This window comes from Benincasa hispida, chromosome 7, assembly GCF_009727055.1.
Source record: "Benincasa hispida cultivar B227 chromosome 7, ASM972705v1, whole genome shotgun sequence".
Taxonomy (NCBI): domain Eukaryota; kingdom Viridiplantae; phylum Streptophyta; class Magnoliopsida; order Cucurbitales; family Cucurbitaceae; genus Benincasa; species Benincasa hispida.
Window position 1 is genome coordinate 22,515,942 of NC_052355.1, and position 21,764 is coordinate 22,537,705.

Consider the following 21,764-nt stretch of genomic DNA (forward strand, 5'->3'; position numbering starts at 1 on the left):
TAAGACTCGCTTGGTAACTATTTGGTTTTTGGTTTTTGGTCTTTTGTTTTTGAAAATTAAGCCTATAAATACTCATTCCACCTCTAGGTTTCTTGATTTGTTCTCTTTCTTTACCAAAATATTTTAAAATGAAGCCAAAATTTGAAAACTAAAAAAAGTAGTTATTTTTCATTTTTTGTTTTTTGTATTTGACTAATAATTCAACTCTCGTACTTAAGAAAGATGCAATCATTGTAAGAAATCGCCAAATTGAGCATAATTCAATCGACATATGAGTGTGTTAGTAATTACTAGGTGTATGATTTGAGTCCTCGTACCTCAATTACACTAAAGAAAACCATTGTAAGAAATCGAGAGAAAATGAGCTTAATTTTTAAAAATAAAAAAATGAAAAACAAAATAGTTACCGAACTAATTTCTAAAACTTGACTTGAGTTTTTAAAACATTGTTAGAAAGTATACAACATAATATAGACATTTAAAGGTGAAGATAGAATTTAGAAACTTAATTTTCAAAATAAAATAGTTATCAAATATGGTATAAAAATCAAAATTTTAATCGATACAACTCTAAAGTTTAGAATATATATTGATATGTATTATAAGCCTATGTTTTAAAACAAATTAATTTCATAGTCCGACTTGGTAAAAAATTCAAATTTTCTCGTTCTCTTTTTCTTAAGAAAGTTGTTCAAAGGGTTGGACGTGGACCAGGCAATTCAGACTTCAGACGGCTATGGTTGTGCGTTCTAATTTCTTTTGCCGGGAGATCAAGCAAAGCTTTGTTTATGCAAAAATGGCCACCTTCCAACGATCCCCAAGAACTCCCTCCCCATCTCCATCCAAATCCATTATGTTCTTCTGAGTAATTTCTTCATCTGATGCCTCATCTCCCTCGTTTGAACAATACCCACCACCCAAAAGAGGTCAAGAAACAAGAATCAAGTTACATTTCGGAGAAGGTTAACGAGAAAAAAAAAAAAAAAAACCCAACACAGCACCTGTTTTTGGATAATCCGCCATGTTTTCCAAATTCTTTCATAAACCCGTCAATCAACAATCTCCATCGTCGTCAGCTCCTTCTCCGGTAGAGTAATTCCAAAGTTCTTCGCATTTTTCTTCCACCCCCCCTTTTGGGTTTTCACATTTATTTGTTTAAATCAACAATCGTTGATGGGTACCTATGAATTCAGCTTGAACTCTGGTGCAATCATGAGGAAAAGTTATAACGAGATCAGTTATTTCCTTTTTGCATTGTTTCTTACGCAATGATTGATTAATTTGTGATTTGGGGCTCAGTAGAATTAGTTTATTCACATGCCTAGGTGGCTAGCATATGGTTTTTGAGCTATATTCTAATTTACCAATTGGGTTAATGTTGTTCTGAACCTACGATCACCATTATAGTTTCACTTTCCAAAATATCAAGTTTCTGATTCTATATTTGGCGGCGTTTAATGGACCATATAATGGAAAAATTGACTTTTTGAGCATACGTATATCTACTCCGTGAAATGCTCTTTCACTAGCTAATAGACTAATCAGTCCAGCTCTGAAATAATCATTTCTTGTACTTTTGCAAACGTATCGATTGCACTTAATGTTCTTTTGATGGCAGACACAGAAGGGAGTATTAACTGGAACTGATTTGGACCCACGTGTTACTGTTCACTATGGGATCCCACCTACAGCATCAATTCTTGCATATGATCCCATACAGAGTCTTTTAGCTGTAGGAACGCTGTAAGTTAGCTTGCTAACTTCTGGAAGATTATTTGTCACTAATCATTGGTTATTGGTTGCTTTGAGGGTTCTTTATTTTCTTCATGTGTTCAGTTCCCATATCTTTGGTTCACTTTAAGTTGATTAGATGATTTTCTATTTGCTAAGAGATTTTATTGATAATGTTATGCTTAGAGAAATATATTTAATACTTCAATTCTTGTGTATTTCAATACTTCAGAACTTTTTCTCTGTATTATTTTTATGTGTTTTGAAAGAAATTGTGTTCCAATATCATTGATCTACTTTCAAATTATTGTGGAGAATGTACACAGAGAAGGTGAAGGACGTGCATATTCAACTTGCCTAACCTCGTCTTAAAAAAAAAAAAAAAACTTGCCTAACCACTTTATGATTTTCACTAATTCCAATTTGTTGAGATTCTGGCGAGTGAGAAAGTGGCTTGGAATGATTTATGGTTCTGTGTTTCAGCATTTGAAGAGTAAAATGGTTTTGAATTCCAGCTATCATATCTGAAAGGAAATACCTTTAACTTCCTATTTTAAATTTTGGTCTTATCTCCCAATTTGTTTTTTTTTCTAAAAATATTTTGGTCTTTCTTGCTGCAGGGATGGCAGAATAAAAGTTCTTGGTGGTGACAACATTGAAGCTATTTTGACTTCTCCTAAATCATTGCCATTTAAAAATTTGGAGGTCTCTAGTTGTGGTTTAGAAAAAAAAAAAAGTTTCCTTTCCCCTGCCTGCCATATTAAGCATTTTCTCCAACCTGTTTGAGCGTCATTCATCTCTGCTTAGTTTTGATGGATCATTCATGTACCTCATGGCTTGCAAAACTTTCAATACATTTTTATAGCTCGAATGACATAGTATGTTTATTGGAGCGAACAATTGCATGCATTTTTGCATGTAAGTTTCTCGTCTGTTTGGTGCTCTCTTGTGATACAGACTACTCATGGATTGCTTTAGTTTCTGTTGGCTTTTAAATTCTCATGTTTTGTACGTCAGCTCCCAAGGAGTTACGTTCCCAGAGACATTTTATTGGTCATTTAGATTAAATTTTGCATACAAAGACAATGAACAATATATCTTGATATTTTGGAATTACCATGTACAGTATGACAAAAGCTCATGTACATCGCTGATATTCTGACATCATGACATTTTAATGTTTTCTTTTGTTCTTTTTCACAGTTCTTACACAATCAAGGTTTTCTAGTAAGCATATCAAACGATAATGAAATCCAGGTTTGACTCTTCACACTATTAAATTTTTATCAGTAGAAAGAGGCATTGGGTTTCTGTACTAGATTTGTGTAATAAGCTTGTTTCATTAATTGTTTCCTGTAGTTTCTTTTCCACCAGCTGCTGATCTGTTTCAAATGTCTTTGGTAATGATAGGTTTGGGATCTGGAGCATAGGCAGTTAGTTTCTACTTTACAATGGGAGTCCAATATAACTGCCTTCTCTGTACTTTATGGCACCTGCTACATGTACAGTAACAGCATGCATTATTGTCCTTGTTAAGAAAATTATTTTTGTTTATTTTGTTTTGAAGTTATTAATTTGAAAATAAATGAAGCTGTGACCTGTCATTATATTCAGGTATGTAGGAAGTGAATATGCTATGGTGGCTGTCTTAAAGTTTGATACTGAAGAAAGAAAAATCAGGCAATCACCCTACTATCTCACAGCAAATGTCATTTCTGGTAATACTTTCTTTTTATGTGGATTAGAGCCATCTCTAAAATCTCATGTGATATTCTCTTGTCTATATCATATAGATTTATAGTTCTGACCATAGTTGTCATCGTAAGTACTAAATTGCATCTCAAGTAAACAATAAAGGCCAAGGTAAACAGTAAAAGTCTGAGAGGAATCGAGCTCAACTTCTGGTGGCTACTTATTTGGATTTAATATCCTACAAGTTAACTTGTCAACCAAATGAAATAGGGTCAAGCAGTTGTCATGAAAATAGTTGAGGTGCATGTAAGCTAGTTCGAATACTCGTATATAATATATATAATAGTAGTAATAATAAAAAGCTGCATCATAGAGAATTTAAATGGTTGAAGAGAAAGAACTTGTAATGAATGGTTCATGGAATTTCTTTTCATCTTTGATTTTTTGCTTTATCATTTACCTTTGAGTGCTTTACAATAATAGTTACGTGATCATCTTTTAATCTGATAACTCCACGCCTCATCTTATTAGCTTTATGCCTTTACATATAAACTGATAAGGATAAAATGTAGCACATGATGTTTGCACATTCAGTTAAATATATTGAAAATAAAAGGGTAGAAGAGAAAAAACACCAAAGTTACGTGGAAAACCCTAGACTAGGGAGAAAAAACTACGATAAGAGTTTTTTTATTAATTTTTCTGATACACAGTACATACTACAAGGACAGGTATAAATAACCGAACAGTAAGAAACCCTAGACTGTAGACACCACATAAAAAGCCCAAAAAGCCCTTAGGGCTAAACCACAATTTCAACACTCCCCCTCAAGTTGGGGCGTAGATGTCAATGAGACCCAACTTGCTACTACAGGTGTCAAGTCTGTCTAGGTAACCTTTTGGTGAGAACATCCACAACTTGTTGACTGGACGGAACATAAGGGATGCAAATGCTACTGTTATTCAGTTTTTCTTTGATAAAGTGTCAGTCGATCTCAACGTGTTTGGTTCTGTCATGTTGAATCGGATTATTTGCAATATTAATGGTAGCCTTGTAATCACAGTAAAGTCTCATCGGGTCATGACTTTCCTGATGAAGATCTACCTGAACCTTTTTCAACCAAATCTCTTCACAAATACCTAAGCTCATAGCCCTGTATTCGGCTTCGGCACTGCTTCTAGCCACGACACCTTGCTTCTTACTTCTTTAGGTAACTAAATTTCCCCACACAAAGGTACAATATCTTGAGATGAACTTCCGTATCAGAACCAGCCCAGCCCAAGCCTTTTCCAGGTGAAGACTTCAGATACCTCAGAATTCGTGTAACTGCCTCCATGTGTCTTTCATACGGAACCTGCATAAACTGACTGACCAGGCTAACTGCATACGATATATCAGGTCTGGTATGCGAAAGATATATCAGTTTCCTCACAAGCCGTTGATATCTCTCCTTGTTCATAGGAACGTCATCTACTGATTCTATCAGATTGCAGTTGACTTCTACCGGCGTATCTGCAGGTTTACACCCAGTCATTCCAGTCTCTCTCAACAAATCTAGAGTGTAATTCCTCTGAGACACTGAGATCCCTTCCTTCGATCTTGCTACCTCCATTCCTAGGAAATATCTCAAGTCACCGAGATCTTTGATATCAAACTCATCTGCCATCCATCGTTTCAACTGTCAATCTCTGCTGAATCATCCCCTGATAGTATAATATCGTCAACATAGACAATTAAGACAACTATTTTCCCTGGTGTTGACCTCTTAGTGAACAAGGTGTGATCCGAATGCCCTTGAACAAACCCCTGAGATTTAACAAAAGTGGTGAATCGATCGAAGCAGGCTCTAGGGGACTGCTTCAGGCCATACAAGGATTTTTTTTAATTTGCAAACCTGATTGCCAAACTGTGTTTCAAAACCTAGAGGTGGGTTCATATAAACCTCTTCTTCCAGCTCACCATTCAGAAACGCATTTTTCACATCCAACTGATGTAGGGGTCAGTCTTGATTAACGACAACGGAGAGAAGAATATGAATGGTGTTAAGTTTTGCCACAGGTGAGAAAGTTTCTGAGTAATCCACTCCATATGTCTGAGTGAATTCTTTTGCAACCAATCTGGCCTTATATCTATCGAGAATTCCATCTGACTTGTATTTGACAGTAAAAATCCACATACACCCTACTGTTTTGTGACCGCTCGGAAGACTAACCAGATCCCACGTTTTTTTAGTCTCAAGAGCCCACATTTCTTCCATAATTGCAGCTCGCCATTCAGGAATTTCCAGAGCCTTGTGCACATTGCTTGGAATCATCACAATATCCAGGCTGGTGGTAAAAGCTCTAAATCTCGTAGACAGGTTATTGTAAGACAAGAAGCTTTTCATAGAGTGTTTGGTGCACGACCTTGTACCTTTTCGCAGAGCAATCGATAAATCCAAGGTAGCATCAATCTCACTGATCTTGTCTGCCTGTTCATCTGTATCCATCTGTTGTTCATTTTCAATCCCCTGAGCATCACTTGGCGCTTCATTACTACCATCATCCCTGACTTCGCCAGAGTTCACTACATCACCTTCAACATACTCATTATCATTAAGAATAGTGGTACCTTGAGCCTGAGCCGGTTCTGGTTCTGACTCTGGAACACCTTCCGGCAGAGCAACAAGGGGAACAATTTCGGGAACTATTTCCTTTTGGAGATGTTTCCTATAGTAGGTTATCCAAAGCACTTGTTTTGTAGGGAGGACAGACTCATTTGTTTCAGGAATAGGTTCAGGAAACAGGTTTAAAGGAACAGAGTAAGTGGAAATGTTAGCCTCTTCACTTGTGGTCTCCCCTTGAAGAGGACTAACGGGAAAGAAGGGTTTGTCCTCTAGAAAGGTGGCATCCATGGTGACAAAATACTTTTGAGAGGAAGGCTAAAAACACTTGTAGTCCCGTTAATAGATCGGATACCCAACAAAGACACATTTTGGGGCCCTAGGAGCAAATTTACTCTGGTGAGGACTATGATTATGAACGAAATTGGTGCACCCAAACACCCGAAGAGGAACATCTGGGAAAAGGCGAGTGGACGAGACAGATTCTTTAAAATGCTCTAAGGGGGTTTGGAATTTGAGCACATGAGAGGACATCCAATTAATGAGATGAGCTGCAGTAAGTACAACTTCTCCCCATACATACGATGATAAGGATGCAGGTATTATGAGGGATCGGGCTACTTCAATGAGGTGGCGATTTTTCCATTCGGCCACCCCATTCTACTGAGGAGTATAGGCACAGGAATTTTGGTGGATGATACCTTTAGAGTCTAAAAACTCACGAAGGGATTGATTAACAAATTCACGTCCATTGTCACTTCGAAGAATGGCGATTTTGGTATTGAGCTGGGTTTCGACTGTAGTGTAAAACTGTTGAAAGACCTTCGTCACTTCAGACTTGTCTGTAAGAAGGAACACACATGTAAGACGGGTGTGATCATCCATGAAGGTGACAAACTATCGTTTACCTGATACCGTTGTGACATTCGACGGACCCCAAACGTCACTATGTATCAAGTAGAAGGGCTGGGAAGGTTTGTAGGGTTGTGAGGTAAAGGACGCCTTAGGCTGTTTTGCACGAATACAAACAACACAAGATAAAGATGACATATTCACATTTCGAAATAAATGGGGAAATAGATATTTCATATAATGAAAGTTTGGATGTCCAAGACGAAAATGTCATAATAAGAAATCAGTTTCAGAAACAGTAAGAGAAGATAGTAAACAAGTGTTAGATAAACTCCTAAAAGAAGCATCCTCAAAGAGGAAATAGAGCCCCCTATTGTGCCGGGCAGTACCAATCACCTTTCCCGAACTCAGGTCCTGAAATAAAACATTATCTGGTGAGAAAACGACTTTGCAGTTCAAATCTCTAGTTAATTTATTAACTGATAGCAAATTATAAGATATCTTTGGCACATGTAAGACATTCTGTAAAACCAGTCATTGAATTGGAGATAAGTGACCCTTTCCAGCAATGGGGGCAAACGACCCATCTGCAATTTGTATTCTCTCATTTCCAGTACTTGGATAATAGGAGAGGAATTGATCAGATGATCCAGTTAGGTGGTCCGTTGCTCCTGAGTCAAGAATCCAGGACTCATCCCCCTCAACAAGGAAACTAAAGGACTGAAGAGTACTTGATTGTGCAACATTGCTGGTCCCAACTGTACTTGGATCCACATGGCTGGTCACTGGGGAGGCATCATCAACTGTTTCACCAACAAAGGCTTGATCGGATTTAGACTTATCATTTGGAGGGCGCCGCTTGCCATTTGGTGAATGACCGTGTAATTTCTAACATTGATCCACAGAACCAGACATAATGTTTGTAATAGGTAAAGTAGGGTAAGCGGTTACCGTTTCTGGTGAACATAATGGAAAGTCTAAATACGTATCTGGATGACAGTCAGCCGAAGGATTTGCCGTGGATCTAACGGCTGCCCCGAGTGCCGAAATCTGCTGATGCAACTGTGCCAGTTGCTGTTGTAAACCAATCTTTCCGCCAAAACCCATCGTGGGTTGTTGTTGTCCACAAAAACCCGAATACACAGACTCCATTGGCGTGGAGGAAGCGGTTGGCTGAGCAAAGAAGTGGCCCTGATGAATCGGCTGGGCTGACTAAATCGGGTTCGGCTGGACTGAATGGTTCAGTTGGACCGGTTGGTTTGGCGCCTGGTTTGAAGGAACGGTCAGTTGCGCGCCTAGGTAGGGTTGTCTGGTTTTAGGCGCTGCTTAGCTGCTGTCCGATTGGTTGTGACGGTAGCGCTTGAAAATTTCCGGCGATCTGCTGCGGCTTAGGTTTTCTGAAGGTGGCTGAGATGCTCGACGGCAGCAGTGGCTGCGTTTGAAGGCACGGGAGAGGCTGTTTGGTTGGTGGAATCCCACTGTAAGGCTATGCGATGGAGGGAAGGAGGCCAGTGGCAATGGGCTGTGCGATTGGATCTGATTGGTGGGCTGTGCGACGGTGGTGGCTGTTTGCAATGGCCCAAGTAACGATCGTAAATATTGGTCGACAACAACCCTAATTTCAGCACTTTGGAAATTTTCTACTTGATTTGCATCCCCTGCTAGGTTTGACGACTGAATTTCTTCAATCCCTGCCACGATCTCATCACCTTGCTCTGATATCATATTGAAAATAAAAGGGTAGAAGAGAAAAAACACCAAAGTTACATGGAAAACCCTAGACTAGGGAGAAAAAACCACGATAAGCGTTTTTTATTAATTTTTCTGATACACAGTACACACTACAGGGACATGTATAAATAACCAAACAGTAAGAAACCCTAGACTGTAGACACCACATAAAAAGACCAAAAAGCCCTTAGGGCTAAACCACAATTTCAACAAAATAAAAGTTGCTTTCACCTATTCAATTCACTTGCTTTGCATAGATTATGCTGTGGACAGTTTCTTAGTAATGATAAGTAAACTTATTACTGAAAGCTCAATTGACACATTTTTCCGAGTTTAAGACTTCCTGTTTAGGATTTAGAAAAAATCTATCAGAAAACGAATTTTGTATGTCTCATTGCAATTTACATGAATGTTATGATTTGGTAGAAATGTTTTCCTTTTTTCTGATATTAACTGCTGTGCGTAGTCTTCATTATTTAATGCCTTCAGGCACAATAATGTTGAACCATCTCAATCATGTGCATTTTAGAAGAAATGACTTCTAAGCTTTGAGCCAGTCAGAATACTCAATTTATTTCTCCTTCAATTTTTTTCCTTCTTTTAACTTTGTTATTGTAACAGACGTTGGGATAATAAAGTAGTTCTGCATTTATAGATCATACTAATATTTATTATATGTTTAATTTCTCAGAGGTAACTGGGGTGGAACTGCGTGATCAAACTTCAGTTGTTGGAGTTCTCCTTCAACCTTGTTCTCTTGGAAATAGGCAAGAAAATACTTTAACTTTGCCTCTTGTTTCCCTGTCTGATGTCAAAATTGATATTTTTTCCTCATCATAAGTTTTTAACCCAAAGAGTGATAAGAACTTCTCTGATGCTTCCAATTGAGTCTTTTTTTTCCATCTAGTTTACTGAGGCTGGAGCTTGGAAGTGCGCACTCAGTTTTTTCCCCCCTCTCTGTCTCTCTGTCTCTCTCTCTTTTTCTTTTTTTTCCATGTAGTTTATAGAGACTTTTCTGTGTGTGTGTGTGTGTGTTGGTGGGTGGTGGGGGTGGGTGTGAGGGTGAGAGTGAATGATGGAAAGTATTAGTACAACAATGAATTGACACAATATTATCTCTGTTATTGAGGATTCTTTATCACTTAATCATCTGATTGAATTAAGTGGGATAAAGGCAACTTGGCTCAATGCACATTTGGTGTTATAATTATTATGTTGATAAATTTTATTTTGTTCTATGTAAAATTAATGGAATGTCTTCTTTTTCAGAGTGCTGATTGCTTATGAAAATGGCTTGCTTGTTCTTTGGGATGCTTCTGAAGATCGAGCTGTGTTAGTTAGAGGTCACAAGGACCTTGAATTGACAGAGGGTAACACGACTAATCACTCAACAGATGTATCAGACCTTGAATTGGAGAAAGAAATAAGCTCTCTCTGTTGGGTAACTAGTGATGGGTCAATCCTAGCTGTTGGCTACGTTGATGGAGATATCTTATTTTGGAATTTTTCAAATGTTACCTCTTCCAAAGATCAGCAAGTTAATCAATCTCGTAATAATGTTGTCAAGCTTCAGTTATCATCAGCCAATAGAAGACTACCTGTGATTATTTTGCGTTGGTGTCCAAGTGAGTTGCAAAATCACAAGGGAAAGCTTTTTGTATATGGTGGCGATGAAATTGGATCTCCAGAAGTGCTTACTGTATGATGTGCATTACATTTTAGCCTTTCTACCTCTCCATTATAGTTGCATACCGTATGATGTGCATTAAATTTTAGCCTTTCTACCTCTCCATTGTAGTTGCATAGTTTCCTATTTCAATGTGATTTAAAAAAGGTGGAAAAAAATATGCTTCCAAGTTTATATAACTTGATCGTTAGTTGGAAGGCAAATTAACAAGCTTAAGAGGCTATTGGGTTGTACACATCAATGTAGCTTTGTGGGTCTCGTCCTTTTTGTGTTCCCTATTTGCCTGTTTATTCCAATTATCAATTTCGTACAAGAAAGGAAAAGCCTACAAAGATTGCATAGAAAATTGTAAACAAGACTTGCAAGTGAAGCTCTGTTAAAAGACATGAACAACTTAGTCTAGAAATCTTTCAATATGCATTATAAGCTTGTTTCTATATGATGCGACTTGCTATGTTGAACTTGTGTATGTCTGTATGTTTTGGGTGACTGTTATATCTGTTGTTGATAGAAATTTGGACTACTTTGCGATGCTTTGAAAATCTGAAAGGCCCCACGATCACTTGTTGGGGCATTATGATGAAAAACTACAGGAGCACTTCTGCATGAATAAGTCCATCCATAGAATGTAAACTAAAAACGAATATATTTTTCAGGTTTTCACTAACTTGAGTTCTATAATTAATATTAAGGAAAATTATGGTTTGTTTCTTCATCAACCCTTGCATATTTTTGTCAACTTTACCTTGTTTTGCTACTATTTATTGCTCCAAATTCATAATATGATTGTTGTTTTGTTACAGATTCTAAGCCTTGATTGGTCTTCTGGACTAAAAAGCTTGAAATGCATTGGACGCGTTGACCTTACACTTGATGGTTCTTTCGCGGATATTGTTTTAGCACCTAACGTTGGTGAAACAAAAAGAGGCACTTCCCTATTTGTACTGGCAAATCCTGGACAGTTGCATGCTTATGATAATGCTTACTTGTCTGGCCTAATGTCTCAACAAGAGAAAATATCTTCTGGTTCTGGCGTGCAATATCCTATGGTAATACCCAATATCGAACCACGTGTGATGGTCGCAAAGTTAGGTTTCATTCATAGAGAGGGAAAGGTCTTCAGGGCTCTGGATGAGGTACTCTATCTTTCATATGATTAGCCAACCTAATTTAATAATAGTGGAAGAAAATAATTTACCATTAAGATAAATTGTTTATTTATTCAGAATCTCAGATAGAATCAAATAATATGGTTTGAGTTTTTCAGTCATATTAACTGCAAATCATTGTGCATGTTAGTGTGATACAATGTTCTTTTTCCCATAGAGTATCCCTACTGCAAAACATCATACTCAGGTTCCAGGGGATACAACGTGGCTTTTGACTGGTGGTATACCATCTCAACTCCATGATGCTGGAGATTATCAGGTTGAGAGAGTGTATATAGCTGGTTACCAAGATGGTTCAATCCGAATATGGGATGCAACATATCCATCATTCTCACTTATCCTCTATTTAGAGCCTGAGGTTTGTATTTCATGCTATGTTCTCTTGAAGTTACAATTATATTATATTCTGCAGATAGCTCTTTTGTTTATGTTAGGTTATGAGCAAACTCATGAGTTCCATCAATAGAGCACACTCGAATATGGCATGTATTATGTACAGGTAATAGGTTTAAATATTGCTGGTCTAAGTGCATCAATATCAGCTTTGGACTTTTGCTCGGTCACTCTTACCATAGCTGTGGGCAATGAATGTGGCCTGGTAATGTCATTTATTCTTTTAGGTCTCTTCTTTCAAGAGAGTTGAAATAAATGATTGTCACTATATTCACATTTGGGAGTTTGTAGGTTCGTCTTTACAAACTAGTTGGGAGCTTGGAAGGGGCAAGCTTACACTATGTGACAGAGACTAAAAATGAAGGTATCTTCATCCGTAAAATTCCCTAAATTGATGACAATAGGTTTCTAGAGTTAACTTCAGTGATGTCCTTATGTACTGAGATGAACACAGCCATCATAAGGTGCCAGTAGGAGAATTTTCGAAGTCCTACGATGTATTGTGGATTAGAAGAAAATGGCTAATAAAGGCTTGTTAATGTATAATCTTTGAAATGCTTTTCATTTTTATTTTATTTTATTTTTTGGAATAAGAAACAAATTCACTGATGGAATGAAATAAACAGAGTTAAAAGCTCCCAAACACCCAAAAGACAATACACAAAAGATCTCCAATTAAAGAAGGAAGCAAAAATAGGGCTTCCATTTACACTAATGAAGGGTATTAAAAATAATCAAATCTAGAAGAACCTTGAGATAGGAACAGTTTTACGAATATGCATCCATTTCGATCACACCAAGGAGTCGAGAAGAACAAAAGCCCACCCTAAATACAAAATAGGAATTATTATGAATAATGGGGATGGCTTTAGTGATGAGGGAGTCCCCTCCTCCCACCACCCCTACCCCCACCCCTCATTGAAGTTTCTCTGAAGGATCCATTCCAATCACACCAAAGAGTCCAGAAGAACGAAAGTCTTCTCTAAATAAATAAATAAAAGTTCATTATGAATAATGGTGGTGGGCTTTAGTGGAGCCCCCAACCCACAACTGAAATTTCCATGACTGTGCATCCATTTCAATCACATCAAAGAGTTCCAAAGAACATATCCTAAATAAATAAATGAGTTAATAATGAATAATGGTGGCGGGCTTCAGTTGTTTGTTAGAGTAGGCATAAAAGATGTGACTAAGTGAATGAAGGCAGCCAGTTGGTTGACGAGTGTAAGTAGGAGACAGTGGGGCCTAGAACTTTTGCATTTCCTTTCTCCCAAGGTAGCATGATGCATATATTACTACTGTATTTCTATCATTAATATATGTATCTTTTACTTCTAACTTGCTTGTAGTTCATAATATGCATAAAGGAGAAGGAATCCAATGTGCAGCTGTGTTTTCTCTTGTAAATTCTTCTGTTAGCACTCTAAGTTTTGAGAACAGTGGAGCCATACTTGCTGTTGGATTCGAATCAGGACAGGTGAGCTTATCGTGCACATCATGTTTATTTGTTAAAGTGTCAAAAGTTTGTTGACCTACCATTGTTTCTATTCTGCTGCCTCGAGTATTCTTGAGCATAAGCACAATACTAATAGATCCCAAATCACGAAGCGTTATACATGTAAGAAAGTGAAAAAGGGAGAGCCATGTAATATGTAAGGGAGTCTGTGTGTCTGTGTGACTTTGCTTATTATTTAGGGGCGTGTATTTGGGGTATTTTGTGGGCTCCAATGAATATCGTTAGTTAGGTTGCAGGGCACTGTAAGTTTTTGTGAGACTCACAGGCTCTCTAATCCTCCCTTGCCTTAGCCAAAATTGTGATAAACAAAACGAAGTCCTATCAAATACATTCTAAATGCTTACTCTTGCGAATTTTTATGACAGGTTGCAGTGATTGATACTGACACATTATCACTACTATATCTGACAAATGATGTGTCCAACTCAAGATCTCCAGTCATATCTCTGGCTATGAAAGTATTTCCAGAGACAAATCACTTGGAGGCTAGTTCTGAGGAGTCGATACCTAAAATTGTCAATCCTCCCAGAAAGGGAATTTTGCTCGTAATGACCAAGAAATCAGATTTAGCTGTCCTCGATAGTACTAACGGCGAACTCATCAGCTTTCAGTCAACAAATGCAAAGGAGTTGACTTCAATATCCATGTATCTTATTGGTATGTGTTTCATTATAAAAAGAAAACAAAAATAATTCTGTTTCTTTTTATTTCTTTTCTCTGGATACTCTTAGAATTGTTTGTCACATTTAAGTTTTTGCTCAGAGGGTGATTACTTATCACCTGAAGCATTCGGTGGAACTCATGCACCAAGCACCCCGAAGAGCAATGGAGAAAGCTCTTCTTTACCTGCCAATGCCCACTCTGGAAGTACATCACATGAAATCGGATCTGAGACCTCAAGTGAAATTGCGAATGTAGAGTTAACAATTGCTAACTTATTCATTTTGCTTTGCTGTGAGACAGCATTATACCTGCAGCCCTTGAAGCTTATTAATGAGGTGCCCTCTGGTGTTTTTACCATACTTCCTTGATTTCTAATATGTTTTTGCTAATATGTTGAGCGTCCTTACTTTATTCTAGGGTGGGAATAAGTTTTTACAGAAAGTGAATCTTACAAGACCATGTTGTTGGACTACAATGTTAAAGGACGGTAAAGTGTCTGGCTTGGTAGTTCTTTACCAAAATGGTATGATTGAGATCAGGTGAAGTTCTGAATGTGCTTTCTTTTTTGCCAATTTTTAAGAATCAAAATTTGTGTTTTATTCAGAAATTATAGCCAAAGAATATTTTGAGAACTAGATTAAATTATTTTATAAACAATTGAGAGGAACAATTTTTCTTTACTGTGTCCTAAATTGGAGAGCTCCCCCCCACCCAAAAATAAATAAATAATAAATAAGAAGCTTACTTTCGTTCATAGGTGAAAAGTACACAAAACCGTGCAAAGATCTATCTAAGACACATTATAGCTATAAAAAGAACAATGCACCATTAAGGACTCAAGAGTTCAATGAAAATATAAGGCTTTCCCATTAGTATGGAGATGTCCACGAAGATTTTCTGTTCCACGGGTCCACACAGTTGTCCATAGAGTTTTGGCTTCTCCTTCGAGAAAGTACCTATAGGAGTAGTTCAACCTCTTAGAACTTCGTGGAAAACACCAATTCATCTAGCAAGTTGTTTCACATATAGTGAAATGTAGGGACCATGGAGGAAGTTGTTTTAGTAAAATTTTTGCTTTCTTCAGAAAGTTGAAATCTACTCCAGTCATTTGCAACTTGCTATCGACATCTTATTTTTCTTGGTATTTAACAAGCATAAGTTAACCCATCTTTTCTTTACCATCTACCTTTCCAACAGGGTTCTCGGTAGTCGAGTCAATAAAAGTTGGTCTTTCAAAATTGTTGGTGTCTGCTACATATATTTCTAGTAAAATATTGGAGGGAGCTTTAGAAGTTTGGAGTTGCAATAAGGGATGGCTGCATTTTGACTTCTTCATCCTCTTTGGCTTTTAAGAGTTTCTTTGGCGTGGGGGTGGCAAAACTTATTCAGGAGGAATTCATTGATCAAGTGAAAAACAGTTTCCCTTCCACTACTCATGGGAGGATTGGGACTTTCAAAACTAAGAAAAGGAGTCAAACTCTTCTTTCGAAATGATTAGGATAAGGAATTCTTCTATATATGGGACGAAGTGAGCGACTGCAAGCAAGCAAGGTAGGAGGATAAGTGGTCCACGGCAATTGCAACTACAAACATTCGATCGTCTGCCATTGATCGTCAAACTTAACGTCATTATTTAGGATTGAGAGACAGTGAGGTGGGTAGTGATTTAAAACTAGGTTTCGGAATGACATAAGGAAGAAGAGAACACACTCAATGTCCAGATTCTCTTTCAACATAAAAATAATACAATTAGGAAATTCTTGGAACTCTTCAAATGGGTTATTGGATACTTAATATTAGGAGATCCTTGAATATTCAAGAGTTCGAAGAGTGGGCTTTCTAAGCTCCTTTATAGGAAATTTGTAGATCTTACCTTATTACCTGTCCTAGATTTTCAAATTTGGAAAATGGTGTCATAAGCCTTTTCAGGTGAAGTCCCTTTTCCAGTAGCTAGTTGGGTTGGATTCTATATCTCAGATTATGAGAGCCAAAATTCCAAACAACTGCTAGGTATTCATATGGCTTTTATGCCTAGATGGTATGAATATTTATGATATAGTCGAAAACAAAAGTTTACTAGGATCTTTCCCCTGTGTGATAGGATTGTGTAAGGTTGAACATTAAGGGTATATTAGTCATGGTTATTAGCTGTCTCTTATACACATCTAGATGTGTATAAGAGACAGTATTTGTTGGGGGGAGGGGGGTGAAGGGATATAGATAGTGAATGAGAGGGCAAGTAACAAGAGGGTGGTTATAAATTAGAGTAAGTGAGACGGTGCTAACCAAAGAGTTATATGGTTATTTGGGCTTAAGCGTGTTGAAGGGGGAGGTGCCTAAGTTTTTTAGAGCCACATGGGGTAATTTGTCTTTGTAGAATGAAAAATGTCTAGTACTCTTAGATTACCGATTGACCCAAAAGCTTAAGCTGGTGGGTGTAGGCAAATTTAATTTGATATCATCTAGCACTCCCCCTCATTTGTGGGTTTGAAATATGAAGAACAACTGGAAGTCAATATTCATTGGGGAGGAAATAATATTGCAGGGATTTGAACGCAGCACCTCCTAAACCAACCTACTTTGATACCATCTTAAATCACCAATTGACCCAAAACTTAAACTGATGGGTGAAGGCAAATTTAATTTCATATCATCAAACAAGTACAATCCTACCAAAGAGTTTTGGCATGTGTAAGCCGTTTTCAATGTTTCAAACTGAAAACAGTTTTTGTTTTCAACCCATACATCCTTTTGAATTACTAGCAATAATCTTTACATCGAACCAAATGATTTATTTTCTAGTTGCACCCTTTTACTTTTCCATTGGCCATGTGTTTGCCATGCGTTCTGTTTTAGTTCAAGCAATAATACGTTGACTGTCTTAATAATTAACTGCAAGTTGCTTCCATCTCTAAACAGATCCTTCCAAAATCTTGAGGAAGTGGTGTGGGAAAGTTCCTTGACGTCAATTCTACGGTGGAACTTCAAGACGAACATGGACAAAACAATCTGTTCTTCTGATGATGGCCAAATCATGCTGGTTCTCTCTCCCCTGATAAATAAGTTTTTTGAGTTTCTTTATTTTCTCAAAGACCATGGATACAGAATAATTGTCAAACAATTATTTACATTTTTTGTTGTTTTCAACTTCAAAAATGCTATAAAAAGAAAAAATAACAAGCTAGTATTCATATGGAATTTTATTTTTTTAATTGTGAAAACGAACATGGAAGAAAAAAGTCTAGAAACAAAGAAAGACGGATATAGACAATTTGAAATCATTATCAAACGATTTAAGAGAAATTAAGACTATGATTTTGACCCCAAATATACATATTTCTTGCACTGTATTCATTTGGATTTCCTTAATCTTCTCAAGTGTGATGCTTCCAGATGCGGAAGCATCACACAATTTGTCTGCACCTTTTTATTTATTTATTTATTATTATTTTTTTTACCATTTTGTTCTGGATAACTATCAAGCAATGGTGATCATGACTAAGTTAATATAGTTTGATAGCTTGGTATCATGAGTGATTTACATTTACTTATTTCTATTATGATTTGAATTTACAGTTAAATGGGACTGAGTTTGCGGTTGTCTCTCTATTGATCTATGAAAATGCTTTCAGGTTTTTCTCCCAATATTATATTGTGTGTGTTATGAGGGGATTAGTGTGTCTTCTTCCTATCAAGCTTTTAATCTCTAAGTTCACAGATGATGTTATTTCATCAGTTTGAGATGATATTCCTTACTTTTTAGGATTCCCGAGTCTTTGGCTTGCCTCCACGATAAAGTCCTTGCAGCTGCTGCAGAGGTGTCGGACAACTTTTATCCTAGCCAGAACAAACATGTAGTATTACTTTACTTTCTGGTCATTTTTCAATGTTTTTAAAATTCTCCTGTCGGGAAGTCTGATTGCTGTTTCGTTTCTACTGTCCAAGAATTCTACTCCTGGGATTTTAGGTAGTGTTGTTAAGGGCTTCATGGGTGGTAAAGTGGAACACGATGTGGACCCTTTTGGCCTTTGTAAATTGAATGATGCACATCTTGAAAGTTTGTTCTCATATCCTCCATTTTTAAAGCCCTCCAAAGGTGTGACTGATGGGGAAGACATTATCGAGCTTGATATAGGTTCTCTACATGCACTTTTATTGTACCCCTTTAGTACCTTTTTATTCTCTTTCTGAAATTGCGTTGTTTTCTGATGCAGATGATATTAAAATTGATGAACCTTTAGTTGTGCGGTTTTCACCTAAGACAAGCAAGAATGAAAACGAAGGTATTGTTACTCTCATCTGCTGGTAGTCTCTTGATTTCTATTACGTTTTACACTTATATTTTGACATTGATGAAGGCAAGAGATCAGAGAAGGAAAAGTTATTTGAAGATGCTAGTACTGACTCTCAACCGAAGATGAGGACAGCTGAAGAAATTAAGGCCAAATACAGAAAAGTTGGGGTATTGGTTATGATAATTTGGAATTGCTTTTATCTTTCTCTAAGGAATCATGAATGTTCTCTGACTGCTAAAAGTCTTTTCAGAGTACTTCTGCGGCAGCTGAAGAAGCCAGGAATAAGCTATTAGAACGCCAGCAAAAGCTTGATGTATGTTTCTTTAATAATGCCTTATTCTATTTTGCATCTTTCAATGCACATGATTGGTTTTGGTTGCTCATGAGATAATATGAATGTCACAAAATGATGTTGAATTGAGTGATAAATCGATTATTAACTGTTAGGTGTCAACTTTCAAATAGGGGAATATCGAAGTTCGAAGCCTAACTTCAAAAAATTTAGATTCTTATAGCAAACTACTGCATTTGCTCCATGATTATTGTCTACTTTGGACTTCTGAAACAACTTAACGTAGCCATAGCCAACAACGAAACACATTAGGATAATCACCACCATTGAACTAAAAAAATCATACCGAGACTTACCTTTGTTGTTTCTGCCCCTATTTCTGTAACTATAATCCAGTTTGACATGTCTAACCATATATGTGAGTCTACTATTTAGTTAATGCGGAATTCTAGGCATTCAGCATATCATATGAATTATTTGGGGGAAAGGTAGTCGAGTTTATAACGTGAAGAAAAAAAGAGGCTAAATTAAGTTGGCAAGAACTTGAAACATTGGTCTCTGATAGCAGTGTAAAATGTTATTAGGATGGAATTAGGAATATCACTAAGATATCAAGGATATGTTAGTAATTAGCTAAGGAGTTTGTCGGGAGGGTTTTGTTATAAATATTGGGAATGGAAAAGGATGAAGGTAGTCAATTGTTAGTTGATTTAGGCTCGAGTGAGGCGAAGTATCTCAAAGGGAAAGTATCATGAATACTTGTGGGCATCATATTAGGATAAAATTAGGAATATTATAAGAGTATTAAGGGTATATTAGTAATCTGTTGGGAATGTTGTCTTGATTTATTATAAATAGTGGGATTATGAAAGGTGATAGAACCCAAGTGTTTGAGGTACATGAACCTTCCCTTTCTTGAGAACTCTTTCAAGCCTTAAATCACTCACCAAAATATTGCACACCTCCTCCCATCCTCCTTTCTCCCTCATAGTATCTGCAACCTAACTTTTCTAACAAAGTTCTTAGCCAATTACTAACATACCTATAATACCTACTAATATCTCTATTTCTATTCTAATAACATTCCTATCAAAAGGATAAAAGCATGCCATTAGTTTAGTGAGCTTACCCGTGATTGAGATTGCTCAAGTGGGGCTGAGGGTGGGTCAAAGTACCTCAAATTACTCGATCATCTTGTAATTCTTTATCTTTCATATTTCAATATCATTCTAGTTGTTTCGATTGTTTCAATCTTCTTAAAATTAAATGACTGAAATAAAACATCGATATTTTGGAAAACAATAAATATATGCAGAGTCATTAAAGAATCTGCCATACAATCAATGCAACGACCTCTAACTTTTCTTGTTGAATTGATACCAGAAACTCAGTGAACGAACAGAAGAACTTAAGAATGGAGCCGAGAACTTTGCAGATATGGCCAAGGAACTGGCCAAGAGAATGGAAAATCGTAAATGGTGGCAATTGTGAGATAACAGGAATTTGGACTTGGACAGTATGAACAAAGTTGTGTTTTCTTGCTATATTTGAATCAGGTTGGTGCATTGTCTGAAATGACAAATCTATAATCTGTCAAAGGGTTTCCACTAGAGTTTCAGATCTGCATTGTGGCCTCTTCCCTCTTCCAAATTGGTATATAATTTATGAACAAAGGTCTTCTGTACATATAACAATTTATGCAACAGAGTCCTTTTTTATTGATATTTTTAGGAACATAGATGCATTGTCATTCATCTGAATTATAGGATGGGAAAAGAAAAGAAAAGAAAAGGATAACAAAGGTAGTTTTCTTCCCCTTCCATTGTATGGGTCACCCACTTGATGTAATCATACTCTTTGAGCTCGACTCGAGAGATGAAGACATAAAGGTACGATATATAAATGTAATTATCTTTGAGTTTGTATGAAAACAAATCTGTATAATACTTAAAAGAGTATTAATGAAAATATAAATTTTATTTGACTAAACTTTGAGATTGTTTGGGTGATATTATTGGACAGATTGTTCTTGTGTTGCTTTTGTAACCATAGCTCCATGAGCAGGGGGATTCTAGAGGCAAAAATAAATCACATTTTTATCTTGTTTCATTAGTCTTAAACTTACGAACATGGTCTAAAATTTCTATCAAAATCTCAAAATTTTGATCGAAATTTCAAGATTTCGATTGTCTAGAAATTTTGATTGGGAAAAATTTTATTTTTTCTCAATTTTGATGAAATTTCGAGATTTCTAGATATTTTGATTTTTTTAATTAATTGCATCAACTCAATTTAAGTTTTTCAATTTTATGGTCTTGATTATACACAATTCTATAATTTCACATGTCAGTGTCATTTTCAACAAAGAATTAAACCTTTTTTATGTTACTTTTTCTAATTTTCAACGTTTCTCAATTTTTAGTTTATTTTTTACCTAAAACTTTTACTTCTAAAGAAACTAAATTTGAAAAGACTACAAAAAATAACATATATTTATTTTTTAACTTCATTCAAACATTTTTCATTAAATTTTCACATTATTTCACCTCAAAACTGAATTGATGCGAGTTGTTTTCTTCTTTAACCATCCAAACCTTTCATTATTTTCACGTCATTTCACCCCAAAGTATTCCTAAATTTTATATTATTTTGTAATTATTTTTCATTTCTTTTTTAAATTTCTACTCTTGCATCAATATTTACACATATATTTACAATAAACATCTAAATGTTGTCTTACTTTATAGAAATTATGATTAAAAATGGTTAATTATAGTCTAATTAAGTCCCAATCAAAATTTTATTAACTGATTATAACAATTTCCATCACTTTTCATCAATTTCCATAATTTTTTTTCAAAATATCTATCGATATTGATATTTCTATTGATACTTTCATAAAATTAGGATCTCGATATTTTTATCAACATTGATATTTTGAACCTTACTTACAAAGGATCTATACATAAAGCTTTGAAACTAAAAATAAATTAATAATAAAATTAAACAAAATTTGTGGTATTGCTTTCAAAATATCAAACCGAATCTCTCAACTTTTAAAAAGCAAGCATTTTGAGGTGTAATTATTGTAGTGCAACTTGAAAACACCCACTTAAGCCATTAATATATGAGTATGTTAC

The 21,764-nt window shown here is 36.2% G+C and overlaps 1 protein-coding gene across 4 annotated transcripts; it reads left to right on the forward strand.

The window, feature by feature from the left end:
- The first annotated feature begins 664 nt into the window (after positions 1-664).
- Positions 665-20,568, forward strand: LOC120081378. Of its 4 annotated transcripts, none has more exons than XM_039036204.1 (24): positions 671-1,087; positions 1,619-1,743; positions 2,352-2,436; positions 2,935-2,988; positions 3,142-3,233; positions 3,346-3,449; positions 9,301-9,376; positions 9,879-10,308; positions 11,100-11,432; positions 11,653-11,823; positions 11,965-12,063; positions 12,150-12,222; positions 13,208-13,335; positions 13,740-14,031; positions 14,137-14,372; positions 14,455-14,576; positions 16,957-17,077; positions 17,614-17,669; positions 17,801-17,891; positions 17,983-18,172; positions 18,252-18,320; positions 18,396-18,499; positions 18,583-18,645; positions 20,008-20,568. In XM_039036204.1, the coding sequence occupies exons 1-24, from the start codon at positions 1,022-1,024 to the stop codon at positions 20,113-20,115; spliced, it is 3,288 nt and encodes a 1,095-aa protein (XP_038892132.1). In that variant the 5' UTR covers positions 671-1,021; the 3' UTR covers positions 20,116-20,568. The 4 variants fall into 4 exon arrangements, 3 of the variants coding, with proteins under 3 accessions (XP_038892132.1, XP_038892130.1, XP_038892131.1); XM_039036202.1 differs by having other exon boundaries at positions 672-1,087; positions 11,623-11,823; XM_039036203.1 differs by having other exon boundaries at positions 672-1,087; positions 11,623-11,823; positions 13,226-13,335.
- Positions 20,569-21,764: the final 1,196 nt, after the last annotated feature.